Source organism: Passer montanus, unplaced genomic scaffold (assembly GCF_014805655.1).
Source record: "Passer montanus isolate IOZ18808 unplaced genomic scaffold, ASM1480565v1 scaffold34, whole genome shotgun sequence".
Classification (NCBI taxonomy): Eukaryota; Metazoa; Chordata; class Aves; order Passeriformes; family Passeridae; genus Passer; species Passer montanus.
The window spans coordinates 8718624-8739173 of NW_024368152.1; the positions used below are offsets into that span (position 1 = coordinate 8718624).

Below are 20550 nucleotides of genomic sequence, written 5' to 3' on the forward strand. Positions count from 1 at the left end.
GGTGAATTACATCTTTTGTTCTGCCTTAAAGCTCTCAATATATTTTCTAATTTACATAATGGCCGACACCCATGTGAATCAATCTTTAAACATTCCAAGGGTAAAATGGACCAAAACTCATTAAAGACTTGCTCATGCACATTTGTTGGAAGGAATCCACCAAAGCTCTCTGAAGATCATTTCAGAGGCACACAGTCTATCCTCCCTAAGGCATGCCAGCTCTGAGCAGGAGCCTTCCCAGTGTGTTACCACACTGTTAAACCCATATTAATAAATCTTGTTGACTGACAAATTACATCAGCTTGAGTGCTCATATTAACATGGAAGGTGGTTTTTAAAATAATTGACTTTTCTTACCCAGAGGTTTCCAGTCTAGGCTGTAGTTAAAGATATTTGCAAAGGAACTAGACTTAAGAAAGGTAAAACTGGGGCAAGTGAAAAGAATGGTTTGTGATAGAAGCAGCTGACAATCAAATTAACTGGCAAGATTCTTAACATACAAACGGTTTGGGTCTGTAATCAAAAAGCTGCAACTTTCACAGGAATCCTTTCTCCCAACTAATCCACAGGTTTAACAGAGAAGGTGAACAAGGTGAACGTGAGCTGGGCTCTCTCCTTGGTTCTGGTGTGCTGCGTGCAGGCAGGAATCACCCTGCAGCCTTCAACTAGGAACTGAGCATCTCCAAAGCCACAAACATGAAAAAATGTACACAAACCAATGGACAACAACCACTCTGCTTTTGAAAGAACAATCCCAACTTTTGTCTCGTTCTGTCATTTTATAGAAAACTAAGAAAGTAGTACACACCAGCTTGAACTTAACTTCTGGACTTTTAGTAAATTTATTAGGTTGCCATGCCAGTGCATTGCATTGCAGCTGGGAATCACTGATATTTGCTGCTGCCTCCCTCTTTCCCAACCTTCCACTTCTGTCTTGGAAACAGCTTTGATTTTGGCCACACCTCAACACTATCTTAAGTCACTGAACTAAAATTAGGATTCATCCTGTGACCAACATTTTACAGTTTAGTCAAGCACACAATAAAATTTTCATTTCATAATAAAATTACCATTTTCATTAGTTCTGTGCCTTTATCGAAACCAGAATAACAAAACAGTTTCTGTGCTTTCTTTGAAGTGCAAAATTTTAGAAGACCATAGCCAGAATCTGATACATAAGTACAGATAAAAACAGATACTTTCTACCAATATGTGGGATATGGAGAAATTAAGTAATATTTTCCTCCTAGATACAAGAAGGAAAAAAAAGAGGCTCTGAAATGCTGAGAAAACATTCTGGACAGCTATGCCAAATATTTCAAGAAATGAGTAATTTTATTTACTGCTAAAATTGTTCATCAGTCTATTAAACCACACATTCTTAAAGTCAAAATGCTGTAATTCTGAATGAGTTTGAAATAGTAATAGGATCATATGTTTAAGTGTATTTCCTGTCTCAGCATACCAGAAACATCAAATCTGCAATATTCCCAGAAAATGTTGATTTTTAATAATTGTATGCTCAATTCCATCCTTCCATAATCAGTATTTTCCTACCGACTATCATACTGATTGTCACTATATTTTAAGATGCAGATGACTCATCTCCTTAACAGATTATATTCTATGCTCATTGCCATAGCAGTCCAGCGTATTAGCAATATTCCCAGAAAATGCTGATTTTTAATAATTGTATGTTCAATTCCATCTTTCCATAATCAGTATTTTCCTATCAGACTATCATACTGCTCCTCACTATATTTTAAGATGCAGATGACTCATCTCCTTAACAGATTATATTCTATGCTCATTGCCATAGCAGTCCAGTGTATTTTATTAGAAAATCCTGACTCAAGCACAAAAGAAAGAATTGAGCCATACTTCCACACTTTGACCTAAAAGAAGACACTGATGTGCTGTGGAAAAGGAGGAGGAAAGAAAAGAACAGGCCTGCCCTTGCCATTCCTCTCTTCCCCTGCAAACTCAATCCTGCCTGAGGTGGCACAAATGTGGTGAGGTAGCTGACCCCAGTTAAAACTATTCTAAGAATTAGTTTTAAGCTGAACCAAGTCAGGGAACTAATCACTGAGCAAGCACGCAAACAGCTGTCACAGCACCAGAGTGACAGAGAGCAAAGAGAACAGCAGTGAGCCACAGCAAGTCAGAAGCTGTCAGAGAGGTATGAACTGCCTCCATGCAGCAAAGTGCAGCTAAAGGCACAGTGAAGACCCAATGATATCTCATAAGCAGAAGAAATCATTACTTACCAACCAACATCTCAAAAAGGAAAACCCCCACAGACCACCAGTCACACTCCCGTCCGTAATAGCCATCGCCCCCCTGCGATTTCAGGACTTCTGGCGAGATGTAGTCGGGAGTCCCCACGGCTGTGTCGCAGCGCACCATTCCTGTCTGGGCAACACAACAACACAAAAGGCTCAGCTCAAGGGCCCTCTGAGCACCTCTCTAACCAATTCCTCTGTTAGCAGGACAGAAAACCATCAAAATTATAGCCTAAAATACTTGGTTTGAGGAGTGTGTTTTAAAGACTAATTATAATTCAAGAAGCAATGTGGATTGAAATGACATTTCTTGGTAATATCCTTACCCCTGCCTACTCCGTAGTATTTTTCTTGACTTCATCTTCTCAAAATTCAGCAATTTTATTCTTTTTACCATTGGTTTTAATACGAAGGTACACAGCGTATCAGACTGCTCCTTTTCTCATTTAATTCAGGGACAAATTTTAGAATCATTTTGACAAGTTATGAATTCTAGGCCTACAAAGCAGATACATAACAATTTTGTCTAATTCAGCCAATAAATCAAATTACAGGTAAATTTTTATTTATGCTTTGCTTTTGTTTATATATAGAAAGAAGACTAAAAGGAGAAGCTATTTTTAAAGAATAGCAAAGCTTAATTTTTTTATTAACATATTACCACAATTGTATCTATGAAATTATTCCTCATACTCTGCTTCACACTGAGAAACTAAAAATGTAGGAAATGAGTGATGCAGAAGCATCAATCAGCTCTGCCATCATTCTGATTCAAAGTTATAAGTCTTGTTTCCTTTAGTGAAATTCACTGAATTCTCTCCTAAGACCACATGGATGAATGACATGAAATCCTGGATGAAGTTAGAGAAGTACCAAAAATACACTCATCTTTTATTCTGTTTCCTAATCTGAAGTTTTATCTAAACCATTTTACAAAGGTTTTTTGTGCCTTTTTCCATCAGCAAGAATGGCAATATATATTAATTTTGAACAGTAATACAAAATATTAGTAGGAACAACTAAGTTCAAAATACATAGTTAAATAAAATAAGAGAACTATTCGATTTTGGAATTGTACTGATACCCAAAATTTAGACACCACATGACAATATTCTTTCTCATATACAATATGAACTTTGAAAAGCTTTTATTTCTGTACTAAAACAGAATCCAGAAAGTCATGAACCAGCAGGCAAAATCTAAAGGGATGACTGCATACTGTAAAGACCTATGGAATACTTCAAATGTCCTCCTGGCAAGTGCCTATCTTCTATGACTCTATGCTAAAACTGAAACCTAAAGGAATTTTAAATTCTCAGTTCCAGAATGAAGAGATGAAGAGCAGGCCAAAGAACTGAACAGTAGAACAAAAAAAAATACTTCTACAATAAGAGAAGCCTTTGCATATTAATATCAAGCTCAATGGGCCATAGCTCTCTGAAGCACATGAAACTGGTTCTATTTATTCCCCATAAAACTCTCTACCTTCTGTCTCAGGAACTAACCTAGAAATGCATTTACAGATCATAGAACAGCCTGACTTGGAAGCGACCTGAAAGATCATCTGACTCAACCAGTCAAAGGAAAAGGAGCTGATAAAAGATTATCTAGCATCCTGTGGGACTGCATTACAAAATGGGGATTCTACCAAGTCCCTCAGGAGGTTGGCCCATTATCACCTGATTATGAAATTCCCAGATTTCTGTTCTGCTCATTTACACACTTCTTTCAAAGAACTTTTGGTGTTGTTCTGTATGTATTTTTAAGTACTGGATACCTTTAATACCACAGTCAGATTGTGGTCTCTGGCATCGAAGTTGAGTAAACAGGGACACGCTCTCTGTCCAATACAGAGCACCCTCGGCATTCCCTTCATTCTGAAGAGACTTAAATGGTGCTGTTTTCTCTGGGCAATGTGTTTCAAACACAGCCTCTATCTATGCCTGAGTAGCATTCTTACTGTAACAGTTGTCATGCAAAGCTTCCTGTCAGGAGTCTCTGGCCAGTGTTTTACCTGAAACTTTTCTCATCACCTCAAAAGATCATGGTGGACCTTGGAACTCCTCTCCTGCAGATATGTGAGAGATGTACAGTGCAGTGCACAAACAATCTTAAAAAATAGGCTGTCCAGGAGACACAGCTCTTGCAGCTCCTGACAACTTGGAGGTGAGGCTGTCATGTTTCCCAGCATCATTCCACATTATTATACTGCTGAAGACAAAGCAATTCAGGTTTCATCTTCGGGAGGATCTCCATCAAACCTGAAGGACTTGCTCTCTTGAACCAAGGCTGACAATCAGGCTTTCACTCCCTCAGGAAGTTCCTTCCAGTAAACAAGATCTGGAGGGTGTTTGTGTGGAAACACGAGGACTGCACACATCAGGTGTTAACAGCAGACAATGTACCAAGGCAAGAGGGATCCAGAAGAGTTCTTTTCACTGGACAAGCTTCAATGGGAAAGAAGCCGAGTTCCAAAAAGAGGAAAATGCTGCTTCTTTCAGCTGAACTGCCTGGGCTGAGGCAATAATCCCAAGTGGCAAACATCCCTTCTTTTGGTCACATCTTTTTCAACAAGTATTCTCTGAATCTGTGCTCTGATGAAAAGCTCAGTGAGCACAGGACAGTGCTGAGCACGGCAACACTGGGAGCTCCTGGCCCTGTGACACCTACCAAAGCCAGCTGCTGTTTTGTTTCTTGCACAACACCTGAGGATTAGACAGACTGGTGAACCCTGCCCTGGTCTACCTAATACACCTAAATACCAAAAATGGGAACCACAAATCCTACTAAATGTTTGAGTCTAACATCATTCTTTATTCAGCAACAGAAATACTCACTTAGATGCAGATTTTAAATGAAACAACTAATTAAGAAAAACCAAGACAAACAATGAAAAACAATGCCACAAACCCCCAATTATCACAAATTATTTACAAAAACAGAAGTTCCTTTTATGCTGGGAAAGATCAGTAAAACACTTAGCAACTCTTCACAAAATGATAAGGAGAAATTCTGCTGCAAGTGTCTGTTCTGGCCTGGCCTGGCCGACTTAAGCAAACACTGAACAGAATTTCACAGCAAAAGTCAGAAAAATCCCTCAACAAATGGCAGCAAAATTTTCCTGGGTTTTCAACAGCATAAGGAAGATGCTAATGCTCACTACTGCTAAAAGAGATCCAAATCCAAAAAATAAATAAGTATTGGGTAAGCATATATTTTTTACGAATCAGTCTGCCAACACCAATATTATATTTACACAGCTGGGATGTGTTCATGTTTTGTAAGAAGTAGCATGAGATTTGGAGACAATCCAGAACCTCTCAACTTCTAAAAGCTTCCTGTAGAAAGCTTCTCAAACTTCTAAAGCTTCCTGCACAAAAAATTTTTGCCATTCCACTGACTGTGAGAAACTCTAAGAACTTAAAATTTAATCCTTTTAAAAGTTAACTTCTCTAGGAGATCACTGGTCCATTGATGATACCCGGTCTAAAGTGGAGCTCACTGTAGCTTTATGAGAAACACGGATGCATTTGTCACATTTACAGTACCATCATACAAGGTATAGGTCCTAAAATACCACAGAGGATCACCTTTTTTTGGTAGATTTAAACTGTGAGCTTTTTGATGCTTTTTTGTTGTCGCTTCCAATGAACAACAGATTCTTTTAAGACATTACAATCTAATTACAATTAAGATACCAAGTACTACTTTTGATTTTTTCAATTAAAGTAAATGTTGTCCTCTAAAATACAGGAAAGTAAATCAACAAAATGGAGGTACATATTAACTCTGCCTTTAGACTAACAACTACAACATCACCAAAACTGAAGAGACTGAACTTCAATAAACAGCTGCAGTTGGACAATGATGAAATTAATATGTCATGTGGAAAAAACCCACCCTGAACAGACACAGTACTTCTGGATACTCCTGAAGAGACATTAACTTAATGATGCAGATGCAAATTAAGTAGATAGCAGAAATTATATCAAGCACTGCCTAAACAATACAGAAAAAAAACCCCAAAACATAAAAGCAAGTAAGTTTAAAAGGATCGCCCTTGCCAACACTACTACAGAAAACTTTCAAAGACCAGGTAAATCATAGCACACATTCATATACAGTTGTTTGTATATGTTATTAGCTTTCAGTTTTTCAAAGGAAGAACAGTTATAGTGTTTCATAGGAAGAGTATATTCTGTAAATTACAGCACAGCACTCTGTCAGGCAAGATTCTAAGAGTGCAAACTACAAAAGGTCATTTTATTTTCAAGTTTTTTTATATAATATAAAGTATCCTGTTAAAAATATTCTTATACAAACTCATTAGAAAACTGTATTTGGCTGTACATGGCTAAATCTGGACAATTAAATAATTTTAACTGATATCTTGTCATCCTGACAAATAACTAACAGATTTTGATCAATATATCACATACCGCTGCTGCCGTACTGTGACCTCATTTGAATGACCACTAGAGGATGCTATGAGAACAATTAGATGAAGGACAAACACCCATGGAATGTATCTTGCCTATAAAATAATTTCATTTACAAAAAAATGTCATCTTATGAACTGTTCCAAGATTACTAATGTTGAAACTAAGAGTTATCTTGCGAGCTTTTCACACATTTGGCCAAAAAAATGTACCTTAGAAATTCATAAATGCACATGCTACCAAAAATGGCAAAGAGTAAGTTTACATCCTTCTTCCATGTGAGAGAACAGTTTATAACAGAAAAGGTTACACTATTTAAAGTACTCTTATATTTCAAATAGGAAACAAGAATCAGCTTTCTAATCAAGTAGATCATTAGATGAATATTCCTTTGGGTATTGTACTTCATAAGAAAATAACCTTAGATATAGATGTAAGTTGGAATTACAGTATAATAGATGGTAAATGATTCAGTTGCATACTTACTTCATCCATTTTCATGCAAGTGCCAAAATCTGCCAGCTTCAGATGCCCATGCTTATCTAAAAGCATATTGTCAGGCTTCACATCTCGGTGTATCAAGCCCATGGAGTGAATTGCATCAAGAGCAAGAACCACTTCAGCTGTGTAGAACTTGGCCCATTTCTCAGGCACATCGTAATTGCTCATAAGGTTTACAAGATCTCCGCCTGGCATGTATTCCATTACCATGTACAAATATTTGTCATCTTGAAAGGCACAAAATAGCTGCAACATTAAAAAAAGGAAAGGAAAAAAATGCAATTATTTTTCAGACAGCTAGGGAAAGGAATAAAGTCCTTTATATTGAAGTTTCGTTGAACCTGAGAATATTTTTTCAAGATTACTTTTAATATGCATAAAATATACATTTTTCTATTAATTATGAGAGTATCTTGAAATTTACTGAACTTCAGAAACCCCTCATTATAATTTCTGAGAAAGTATAAAAGTATTTCCTGATTATTTTAATACTATAGGCATCTATCTATCTATCTATCTATCTATCTATCTATCTATCTATCTATCTCCATGTTTCCTGGTATTAAGAAGTATCACTGAGTCAAAATGCAAAATAACAAATCTGAAACAGGGAGCATCGTGTTCTGATTTGAAAATAAATCAACAGTGAGCAGCATCTTAGACTGTTTCCAAATTTTCTATATTTCAAATTCCTTACCTCTGTACATGTTTGCAAAGTCACTGCTGACTTTGTCCTAAATCAACACATATGGAAATAAGAAATAAAAACAAAATATTCCCGAAGAAAACTAACACAATACAAAGAAACTGTTCTTAACAATAAAATACTAGTCTGGTGTAAGTGGCAGTCAGTATATTTCCTACTGGCATGATAGTGAAAGTAAATTCAGTCTCTTTAAAATGTATTTCAGACCTAGAGTGCTGAAGTTTTGGAGATTCCACTTGGTTATCACCAGGTCTGAAAATAGCCCAGTCCAGCAAAAAACATTACTATCAAATGTTCAGTGACTGTTGTGAAAAAGTCTCTGAAAGTCTCATCTTATTTCTCAGGAAAATTACCTCAAAAACTAAAATCATTTACATCTTTAAATTACACACAAAATTAAAAGGCAATTTAAAAAATAGGATGTGTGGAAATAATGAAGTCAGAATCAGGGAAACTGTGGAGGATGAGGAACCACGACAGGCAGGCACGTTATTATGGAGATCTGACCTTCAGATTAAAATTACTAGAATAAGTAGTGACAGAAGACTTAGATTAGAAATAAATATTTTAATACGTATATGCTGCACTGTATTTGTTTGCACAAATGGATAATATATCCAATATATAGTACAATAATTGAGTGGGTCATTAAAATCCAAAAGAAAATTCAAAATAATCTCTATTTTGTCACACAGAGTGATATTAATATAATAATAAATAACAGCACTATGTCTTTATACAGCACTTTTGTTATTACTCTCAAGGGATTTAATAAAAAAAAATTAAAACTATCTAGGGATCTTGTTTCATTTATTTTTCACATTAAAGACTAAACAGAGAGAACCAGTGTGATCTGTCCCAGTTTGTAGATCAGAACAGGACCTACATTTTCTTCAAACCAGCTCAGTGTCTACCCCACTGGACCACATCACCTAAGTATATCACACTAATACACAATCATAGAAGGCACAATTGCAACTACATTTTAGTTCATTTGCTATTTACAAATGCAGACACATATTTATATCCTGCTTGTGACTGTTTCCTTTGAAAATCCATGCCATGCATTTCTCATTACTTTCAACTGCATGTGAAAAATAGTTCCTGACAATTACTGTTACTAGAACAAAGAACTAAATAAAAAAATCATCTATTTGTTTAACTATTTCTGTTGAATATAGGCAAGAGCACAAAATGTGTTTAAAGAGCAAAATATATTTGTACACCGGAGGTAAAGTGTTATGAAAAATATATGGAAAGCTTCAAGTCAGTCTTATCAAATATACAGAGGCATAGAAATGCATATGAGACCATTTACATTAATTATAAGGACTAACAATTTCTCCAAGCACACACTTTCACTACTCCTTTTGTTAATTAGTACAATTTACCAGTTACAACAAACAGCAATGATCAGTACTGATTGTTCCCAAAGGCATAATTCACATTGCAGCATCTTGATGACACATGTCACCAGGCAGCTGCGAGTGACAGTGTCCAAAACCAGAGGAAGAAGTCAGCTCTCTGTTCCTGGACATGCTGAATGCTGATGTGAGCTCAGAACTGACCACTACGAGAAGATGGTTTCAAGGAAACCACTGCTACAGCCCCTGTTTTGCAGGAGACCAGGACTGCACACTCATCCATATATCAAACTGCAGCTGAAAAGCCACTGGCTATTTAAAGCACTCTTAATATCAATTGCCTGTGATCAATTGACTGTATCATGAGGAAAGACTGCAAATACCAATCACATTTGTTTCTACATTCCTACACAGAATTTTTTACAGTTGGAAAGATAACTTCCTTATTACTCCAAATAATTATGTAGGCATTTCAAAAATCTATTTAATTCTGTTTAATGATGAATTTGTAGTAACTAAAATGCAAATTAATCTACTTTTTAACACAGCCAAATATACAAAACTTAGTGAAATTGCTGTAAAAATCTGTTTTTTAAAAGTGAAAATCTGAACCTAAACCTTGATTTGAGTTTCAATGTAAATTCAAAACCAGCTCAAGACTGGGAAGTATTTATGGCCTCAGCATCATTACTATCGCTGTTGTTGCTATTATTTTACTTTTACACATCTTCCTTACCTGAACCACCCAAGGGCTGTTGGCAAAGGCCATGATATCTCTTTCTTCCCAGAAAAAGGCTGAATCTGATCTCTTGATCATTTCAAATTTACTAAGGAGCTTCATTGCATAAACCTTCTGTGTCATTTTATGGCGAACCTGTTGGTTGAGAAAAGAGAATCAACCTTTTTAAAATGCCTTGTTAAAATCTAGGTACCAGCACAGTATGTTTCTGCTATGTTCTGCTTTCTGGGATGTGATGCCTTCAGGTCTTCATACATCCAGTTTTCTACACAGGGAGGATTTCAGAACTTCCAAACCTTAAAAGAAAAGTTTAACAGCTGCTCAAAAAAACCTACCATAGCAGGTAATAAAGTCTAACTCTGCTTTTATTTTCTTACTCTGAACACTGTCTTGCTATTGAATTCATCCATGTTAGAAATTGGCAAGCAGTCCGCTTCAATCTCTGCCAATTTTTATTTTACACCAAAACATGATTGCGTCTATTTCTTTTCCTAAGCAGTTTTTAATTCACTTTAAATGGTGCAAAATTAATACAATAAATCCTGTTGGAAAACTGGAATTAAAGCTTTTATTACAAAACTGGGCAAGCAGTCTGCTTCAATCTCTGCCAAATTTTATTTTACACCAAAACATGACTGCGTCTATTTCTTTTCCCAAGCAGTTCTTAAATTCACTTTAAATGGTGTAAAATGAATGCAATAAATCCTGTTGGAAAACTGGAATTAAAGCTTTTATTACAAAATATGAAAATACCTTTGAAAACTTCATCTGAATTCTTTCATGAAACCAAATCCTTAAATTGCACATTGCAGTCATTACTCAGCTAATTAATCATGTGATGTGATATTTTATTAAAAACTATTAAAGTAACAGGTTTTTAACATTCTTGAGTGTTTCTTAAAGAAACCAATGTGAGAAGTATTCAGCTGTAAGAAGTTTGAGTCATCAGGACCTTAAGTTTCTGCCTATTTTTCTCCTATTAAAATAAAAAAATCATGGACTACTTTTTGAAATCGATTCATGAAAATCGGGAAATGCACCAGAAACTGAAGTAATGGTTTTCTGGTGCGTTTAAAACCTTTCACATCTAGTAAATAAAGCAGATCTTCTAACGTCTTAGTTTCACTCAATATCTGAGTTTAATTATATTACATGAAAAAAGGTTTAATAGGCTTTTCTGAACAGCTGTAGATGCTGGTCCATGACACCTGCAGAGCAAAGCTTCAGAGAGGCACCTGTTTGGTCTACAGATCTGGGAACATCAGACTCCGGGTCCTGAGGAGCTGCAAAATTTAATACTGCTGAAGGAACAGAAGTAGCATCAGGTGGAGGGGTAACCTTGGGAAAAGCAAGAACATGAACAGAAAGAGGATTATTTACGGAGTTGCTGTTCTTGAAATTGGGGTTTTCTGCCTTCAAGATACAGGTGGAAAGGTTTTATTCTCAGTATCTTGCATAGTTTAACACTAACAAACAACCTTCTCTACAATTAGATCAAAAAACCTCCAACCTAACACCAGAACAGAAACACAGTATCCATGTGCATTAACAACTCTATATTTTAGAGGATTAATTAGTCAGCTAGTGAAGGTGTCCTAAAACAGTATTTTGAAGTCTAACTTCTTCCTACTTACTAATCCCATATGGGATAATTTATAAAGACTTGGTGGTACACCACAAAGTATACTCCTCTAAGCAGAGCTTTTGTAATCCTGCCCAAAACCAGAAGAAACACAAAGACCAGAAACCTCAAAAAGATATTGTTCAATTGAAGATGCATTTTCTGTGAAATTTCACGTGGAAGCTCTCCAATGTATTTAGTAGTTTAGAATTCCTGAAGTCATTGTGTACACTTGCCTAGGTGCAGTTAGAGTAGCTACCTGCATTTAGGAAAAAAATTGTCTCACATGACTTGAGGAAAAAAAATTCTTGAAAGTCATCACAGCCTGAAGGAAGCTCATATACAGTAGAAACAAAGTAAAGAGGGGTGGGGGGGCCCAAAATCAGTCTGTACACCTGTCTAAATAGGGCCAACAGGTTATTGGCTAAATGATTTCTTGAGAAAATTTCAAGATGGGCTCTTTCTCTGTACAAAAAACAAAGCAATAACAAGAATACTGGCACAGCCAGAGACTAAATATGTCTTGGCACTCCTTGCAGGTGAGCAGATCTACCGCTGACATTCCTCCTCCTATCAGCACCATGGCCCCTGGAGACAGCCTTTTGAGCTGCTAGTCACTCTGCTCTTTATTCAGAGCTATATTTGTACATACAGATATTAGCTCATACAGCAGATTATTCATGTATTAAACTGTCATGATGTTTCAATTTCTTCCAACTGTTAAAATGAACTGCCAAATTTAAACTGCAGCTCACCAGAGTAACTCTCAAAATAGGTAGGAAAATCCCTTCATGCCATTAGCACTGAGTAACATGGCCTTATTTAACTCATGAAAATGCATTAAGAAAAAAGAATTTCACTCTGCTTCAACAATCTAATATTTTCAATAAAAAACATGCCTCCATAATTTCCCCAGCATTCACATGGGAAGACAATCTGTAGGCAAAGAAAATAACACATCAATCTGAAGGTATCAGATTTAGTACACATTATTGGCAATGATACGGTCTCTTTTATGATTTTGAAAAAAATGACAATCCTAGAGTGGAGTTTTGAAATGAACTCTAAGGCTTGAAGTAATTACAGGTATCCTAAAATAACTAATAAAGCTGTAAGAAATTACTACAGAGAGGGTATCAAAGTTCAAATCCTGACAAATTTTCAGGTAATAAAACATGACTACTTCATCTGCTTTAATACAGAACTGTACATCAGCAGTGATGGGGAATTAAACCTAATAAACAAAGCACTTAATGAAGAAAAATAAGCATGACTGATTTATCTGCTTTAATACAAAACTGTACATCAGCAGTGGATGGGGAATTAAACCTAATAAACAAAGCACTTAATGAAGAAAAATAAACCACATCTGTTTATGCAGGCTATGATGACCAGTGCTTTGCAACACTAAGCAATCAGACAGTATAGACTGTCACTCAGACCATCCTGTAGCACCCAAACACAAGGAAGTGTTAACTTTGCTTTAGTTTTCTCTTCCAGTGCATGAGCAGGTCAGTCTGCTGTGTCACTGCAACATCAGAGTCCTTCATGGTTAGACCTGGGAGAAGAACCTAAGGACAAGTTTCAATTTCAAATCAAGATGATTTTCCACAAGTGAAAACAAACAAGAGGAACTCAGGATGTGCTTTCACAAATAACTGTTTCTGCGTAAACCAGAAGTAACATATTAAGTACCATAATTCAATTTTTCTGTCTGCCCTAGACACCAGTCACTTTTATTCACGGCACTGCGTAAGAGAAGAAGTCATCTGGCAATCATTTTCTTAGTTTTCCCCATCAGTACAGACCCAGCAAAATGAGACCAGAGCACAAGTGTGGAGTTTAATACTTCTGGATTTATAAGGAAATTGTTTCTCCACCACAGTCAGATGCTCAGACCACAGTCATCTGATCTCTCTTTATTGGACCATTTTTAAAATTTTTTGGAGGGGAGAGGAAGAGGAAAAATCAAGCCTTTTTAAAAAAAATTAGTTGTAAGACACAACAGTAGAGAATGTATTTCACTTTCTCGACAGAATCTGGAAAGCTGATTGCTTCATATCAGTTCTTCAGCAAGAAAATGTTGACTTATGGAAAACAAAGAAGACTTATGGAAAACAAAATTAAATTAAAGAGGTCATAGCTGACTATTTTAAGTTGCAAGCATTACAAGCCAAAAAACGAGCATACTAATATATTAATCATTAGAAACATATAATAAATATTTGTGCTACAATTCCTGTGCACAATAACACATACTGATAACACAACATTCATTAATTTAACTCATGTACTCAATCATGTTTTATTTATGGTTCTTTCTGTATTTAATCCCCACTGAAGCAGATTTCTATTTTGATCACAGAAAGCGTTGCAAAATATTTTCATTACCGCAAATCCATTATCTGCAACAGTGGTGTCAACATTTTGAATGGATTAGAAATAGACAGAGCTTAGCTCAATAGTTTAAACTTGTACCATACCTTGTGAGGCAAAAAACTGAGGTATGTATGTCCACATCACCAGCTAATATTAGTTCAGATCTGCAGTTGTATTTATTATCCCACTGCTTTTCAGCTGTAAGACTGCATAACATTATGATTTCTACTTGTATTTTTACTCTCCAGAAAAAGTGTTCTTTTAAATTGACATGAAGTACAGAGGAGCTCTATATGAAGACACAGAAGTTTCTTTTTTATACCAAGGATTCTTGCTTTTTTTGAACGGCTTATTAAAGGTTTTTTAAAAATCCCCATGACAACAACACAATCCAAACCCCATCATTGTATGACCAGGTTACTAGGCATTTTGTCATTACATTTTAATGGTCGAGCAAATGAAAAATAAAGTTTGTCTTCAGATCCCTCAAAGTGCCCAACTGCAGTATGTACACTACAAAAAATTATCTCTTCCTAAAATTTAAATTATGTATGACATAGTGAATTAAGAAGAAGAGTTTCCAGAACAAATCAGGACCTTCTATTTGAAATTAATTGTTAAAAAGAAAATAAAAATAATTTAGAAAAACCCTTCTGTTCTTAAGAAATACACATATGAAAACAATTCATTTTTTTCATTTTTAGATGTCACACTCATATTTCCTGGAAGCATCCAAGAGAATTATATTTTGAAAAATATAGTTCTCTTGGATGCTTCCAGGAAATATGAGTGTGACATCTAAAAATGGCACATGATTTTTGTTATTGGGACTTGCTCTCTTTTATCTCCTACCCCCTCAACAAATGGACAATGAACTCTGCTCTTTACAACTTGATTTTTCACTGACTTCACATGCCAGTGCATAAGGAGCATCTCTATTCACTGCTCCATATGGACTAATGTAAAGATACAAATGTCTAATAAAGGACTTTAAAATAAACCATTTGATGTGACTGTCATCGAAAAGACACAGACTCGACTGCTTTCATACAAACACCTTGCAGCAGCCCCTTCACAAGAAAGTAAGGTTCTGTTGCAGGTTTTGGTTTTGTTTTTCATTTCTTGCCTATCAAGATATGAAATCATACAAGGATATAAATATACATAATAATTCTTTAAAGCCTTGCTAGAAAATGAGGATTTTTGGAAATACTCCATTCCATAGTTCATTCACTCTTCTGGACAAAAACAAAGTGTAAAGGACCCTGATAGAAAGAAAGATAAGAGAGTGCTACATTCTCATGCTACTAGACTTGGATGAAGTTGTCTTAAAAAATGACATAGATGAATAAAAATTTAAAAACTAAATTGCTAATTAGATGTTGCTATCTGCCATACTAATCACATCTAAATTTGCAAATTACCCATGAGTCATGCAAATAACATTAGGCTAGTCAGAGGGGGTTTTTTTTTCAAGTTCCAACAAATTTCAACACTAATATGGAAAACACAAAGAATTTTATAAATGGATCATCAATTTATTGCCATTATACACTGTGTCTCCTATAAGCCCTTCACAGCTTAGATCTCAACACATTCCTGAACAAAATTCCAGCATATCTATGTATCTTCCAAAATGGTTATACATTACAAGACAATATCATTTTCCCAGCTACCTAGTGCAAAATTACCACAGAGCAGTAAAATGCCAGCTCCAGGTCAACAAGTACAACCAAGAGAAAAATTTTTGTTACCTTGTGGTAACAAGATAACAAGCTTCAATTGCAGTACATTAGTTGCTCCCCTTTCCATTGAGTTGCTTCATACCTCTCTTCCTCTGAAAATACTCACCCAGAAAATCACCATGGATCAGCTGGTGCACAGTTATCTGTCAGCTCATGATATTTGTCCCTACTGTTTGCATTCTAGATTCTATCTGGCACTTACATCCAATACTTATTTCAAAACTGACACATCAATCCATCTCATACATAGGTTCACATTTTTGTGCCACTTATCAGACAGTAGGACTTGGAAGTCCTGGAAAAATCAAAATTAAATGAAAAGACTACATCTGATACATCAAGTTACTTTTTGTAGTGTGATTGGCTTTTTTTTTATAACAAAATTTCTCTGCAATAGAAATTTTAACAGTAATCTCATTCATACTTTAGATATTATATTGCATACAATGTCAAGTGGACAATGTTATGGAAGGAATCTTTTAAAAATCCTGTGAGTCATGCCACTTAAAATACATTGCCAGCATCACAATAACAAAAACAAAACAAAAATCTTTTGTCGCAGTGTTCACCTGCTCTTTTGTGGAAGGTTTCACATATTATTACACAGTGATACTTCTTGCCAAAAAGATTTAGAATTCCCATGAACTGCCTTTTTAATTTTGATCAAAGGATAGAAAACATTCCTGAGTTCTTCCCTTCTTATCCATCATATTTTAAACTCAGATTTACTGTTTACTATGCACAGAAACAATCCCAATACAATGAAAATTACACTTGTTCTTTTCAAAAGAATTTTTAAATATAAAACAAGAAGATTGAGGAAGGTTTTGGCTAAAGCTGTTAATCTGTCTAAATATTAAATCATTACATTCTTACCAGCTGCACTTCTCCAAAAGCCCCTCTTCCAATCACCTTAACAACATCATAGTCTTCAGCTTTCATTTGTAAAGCTCGGATTTTTTCCACAATCTTCTCATCTAAAACAAATCAAGCAGAAGTTGTGATAATGCATGCATTAACAGAATACAATTTTAGCTCTTCATTTAGAATAAAAATAAGCTATTTTTATTCAAATGTTTAGAGTCTTCTTGGTAATTCTTGTAATCTGTAGTCACTATTAATATCCCCTTTCATTATTCTTTGGAAACCTTTAGCCGTCTACCTTTAGCTTTAACAAATGAAATATCTTTCATATTTTGCTGACTCTCATTTCACACCTCTAATAATGACTCACAAGCTTATGGGAAGATTCTGGAAGAGAGCCAGAGATGCCTATCTGGAATTTTCAATCATTCCCTGCTACCCGCTGCACTCCCAGGATCCACTGACACTCCACTGATAATGCCAAGGTGGAGTATGTGGTATGCAAAAAGCACTGCAGGTGCAACCTGCTCCTACACACCTGGAGGGTTCAACAGCACTCTCATGGCAAGAAATGTGCCATGGTAACCTTCATGGACAACTGCAGATCACACAAAGATCTGGCACATCCACTCACCCATTCCATATGAAACACTGATTCAGGTTTACATATGCGTATGTAACTGCTGGCCATCTCACACTGCTTTTTTGGTGTTCACTGCATGTGTAGTTCTACACTTTTTAAAATGATGTCTACAATACTCTATTCAGCATTCTGCAGATAAGCACTGCCTGTCAGTATGTGTCATATCAGCAGGTGTGAGAATCTGTAAAAGGGAAAACAGTGAAATTCTGATCTCTGACGAGTTCTAAAAACACACAAGGTCCTAGAGACTCTTTAATCTTGTAAATGATGCATGCTATGAATGCATTCCCAGCTAAATGCATTTTTAAAAATCTATTCCTATTATGAGGACAAAAGATAACGGAATCAGTGAATGGAATCCATAATACTGGAGGTAATCTGAGGCATGACAAGCTCCTACACACACTTAAAGGAAGAACAAAACAAAGCAAACAGATGGCTGGCGCAAGAACTCTACCAGGGAAGAGTATGAAATTGTATGAAAAGCTGTGGATGCTTGTATTCAGAGAGGGGTAGAGGTTTATACTGTGAGATCCCTGTTAAGGGTCAAATACCATGGAATTTTATCCCTAGAAAGGCATTAAGGAGGATCTCAGATCTGAATACAGAGGAGAAAAGGATGAGAAATACAGTTAATCCAGTATGACATTAAAGATGACATGGTCTAAGGGAGTTAATGATAAGAACATCTAGTAAATAGCTTAACCATTCCTACATATGCATGAAGAGCAACTTGGCAGGTCACAAGCAATCCAAGATGCCTGACCATCAGGAACACTTCTTTTCTTCCAAACAAGCAATAAGCCAATAAGGCATTTTACTGAGTCCTAACAACCCTCAAAACAACCACCTAACTCACACCAGAAAGATCTCTCCTTCTGCACAGAGTCCTCTGAAATCAAAAGATGTTGAAGTACAAGACTTAGCCGTAAGAAGTGATACTCGTTTTTCAGTTATGGATCATATCAGTATCTGTGTGTGTTGTACAACACAACACAGGGATTTCAGGAGCAGGGACCCTTATGTCTAAGTAGGAGTGCAACAGAAGTGGACAAGGAGGCACTCATTGATATGATTTCATATCAATCAATATTGATTGATTGATATGAAATCATATCAATGATTTCATTGATATGATTTCATATCAATCATATGAAATTGATGTGTGAAATCTGAAATGTGATTTCAGGGATTTCAGTAGCAGGGACCCTTATGTCTAAGTAGGAGTGCAACAGAAGTGGACAAGGAGGCACTCTTGATTTATTACTCACAAACAAGAATGAACTGGCTGTGGCAGACTTGGCAGAAGCAACTGTAAGATGGTGAAATTTAAGACTCAAACAGACCTGAAGAAGGAAAATAGCAGACCTTGGACTTCAGGAGAACAGACTATGGCTCGTTTGGAAAACTCACTGGCAGGATCCTGTGAAAAGCTGCTGTGAAGGCCAGAGGAGTGGGCCGATCTTCAAAGATGATACGTTCATAGCACAAGAACAGTCTGTTCTAGTTAGCTATCGAGCTGTTCTAGTTAGAAATCGAGCAGGAATGGCAAGGAGCCAGTCTGCCTAAATGGGCAACCTCTGCCTCAACTCACCACAAAAGGTAAAGGTTTGGAACATGAAAGCTGAGGTGGGTTACCCAGCAGCAACCTCCCAAACCAGAAAAGATGGAATTGGGAAAACCAAGCTCAGCTGAAACTGAAACTAGCCAGTATTATGAAGGGATACAAGAGACTCTATAAATGCATTGGCCATAAAAGAAAGACTGAGGCAAATATGGTCCCACTGCTCTCAGAGGGAGATGATCTAGTACCAGGGACATGGAGAAGATCAAGGCAGTCTATGCCTTTTTTGCTTCCCTTCACTCTCAAGCCCTCCTCAGAGGCCTCCCAGCTCCAGTGAAGCAAACTTGACATATACCAGGTCTTGAGACAATACAGGATACGTCCAAGTGTGCTGTAAACACCAGTCAAGACCACTACCAGGCTGTTCTCTATCACCTTTGAAAGGTCATGGCAACTTGGGAAGGTGATGACTGGTAAAGCACAAATGTCACATCCATATTCTAAAGGGACAACAAGGAGGCTGCAGGGTGGAGCAGCAGCCTGACCACACTGCCCAAAACGATGATGGAGAAAATTCTTCAGGAATCCACTTCAAAGCACACAATGCACATGGAAGGATAAGAACAGCCAGAATGGATCTAGAAAGGACAAATTGTGTTTGACTAACCTGATTTCCTTCAATGATGAGATGTCTGTCTTGATGGACAAAGGGAAAGCAGTACGTTTCCTTGACTATAGCATGACTTCCAACACAACATCTGAAAGCATCTTTACAGCGAAACCAGGCTGACATGGACTGCACAGAGGAATTACCAGGACAGTGGAAAAGTTGCTGCAGTCACAGCCAGTGGTTTCAGGTTCAAAGCTGACACACTGGAGGACAAGGTGGCTTCTATGAGTGACCCAGACAGGATGAGTAACGAGCTGACAGGAAGCTCACAGTTCAACAACAGCAAGTGCAGAGTCCTGTAGCTGGGATGGAACAGCACCACATCACGGAACAGGACGCACTCACCAGCTAGAAGGCACCATGAGAAAGAGGACCTGACAGCCCTTGTGGACAACAAGCCAAACAAAGTGGAATGAGAAGCCAGCCTTTGCAGTGACTGTGTGAGTGAGTACATGCTGGGAAATGCACAGCCAGTAGGTTGAGGGAAGTAGATTTCCTCCCCAATCTGTCATTTGTGAAACTGCATTTGGAATATTATGACTAACTTTGGGGTCCTCAGTGCACAAAAAATACTAAACATTCCCTAGCTTCATGGAAGACCACCCAGATGCTCACATGATGCTCAAGAGAAGCTGTGAGAACTGGAATTGTTCAGGTTAGAGATGGATAAATGGTTGGTCTCAACAGAAGCTGAAATGAGGTTTTACTTCTAAGGGGTACAAAGTGAAAGGACAAGAGTCACCAGACAAGATGAAATACCGGAAAGCCTATTTTGTAGGAAAAGCATAGTAAGAATGGGGGAAAGGTGCAGACTGTCAAGTGTATAAAAAACTCCATCTTTGGGAAATTCTCAAAATTCAACTGCACAGAACCTAAACAATCTGATATAACATCAGAAGTGGCTTGACTTTGAGCAGAGAGTTAGACCAGCTGACCTCCAAAGATCCTTCCTAACCTGTGGAACACAAAAACAAAACTGTATGTTTCTTCTGAGGAAAAGACTGGATGTGACATGGAAGGGGAGAGATTACTG

The 20550-nt window shown here is 36.9% G+C and overlaps 1 protein-coding gene across 6 annotated transcripts in view; it reads right to left on the reverse strand.

Moving 5' to 3' along the window:
- The window catches only part of ROCK2 (Rho associated coiled-coil containing protein kinase 2), a 104888-nt gene that overhangs the window by 37082 nt on the left and 47256 nt on the right, over positions 1–20550 (reverse strand). For all 6 annotated transcript variants that reach the window (XM_039715703.1, XM_039715702.1, XM_039715700.1 and 3 more), the window contains exons 3-6: positions 16653–16753; positions 10029–10166; positions 7208–7468; positions 2268–2412 (exon numbers count right to left, since the gene is read on the reverse strand). In XM_039715703.1, the coding sequence (XP_039571637.1) occupies positions 2268–2412; positions 7208–7468; positions 10029–10166; positions 16653–16753 (645 nt within the window). The remainder of the gene's footprint in view (positions 1–2267; positions 2413–7207; positions 7469–10028; positions 10167–16652; positions 16754–20550) is intronic.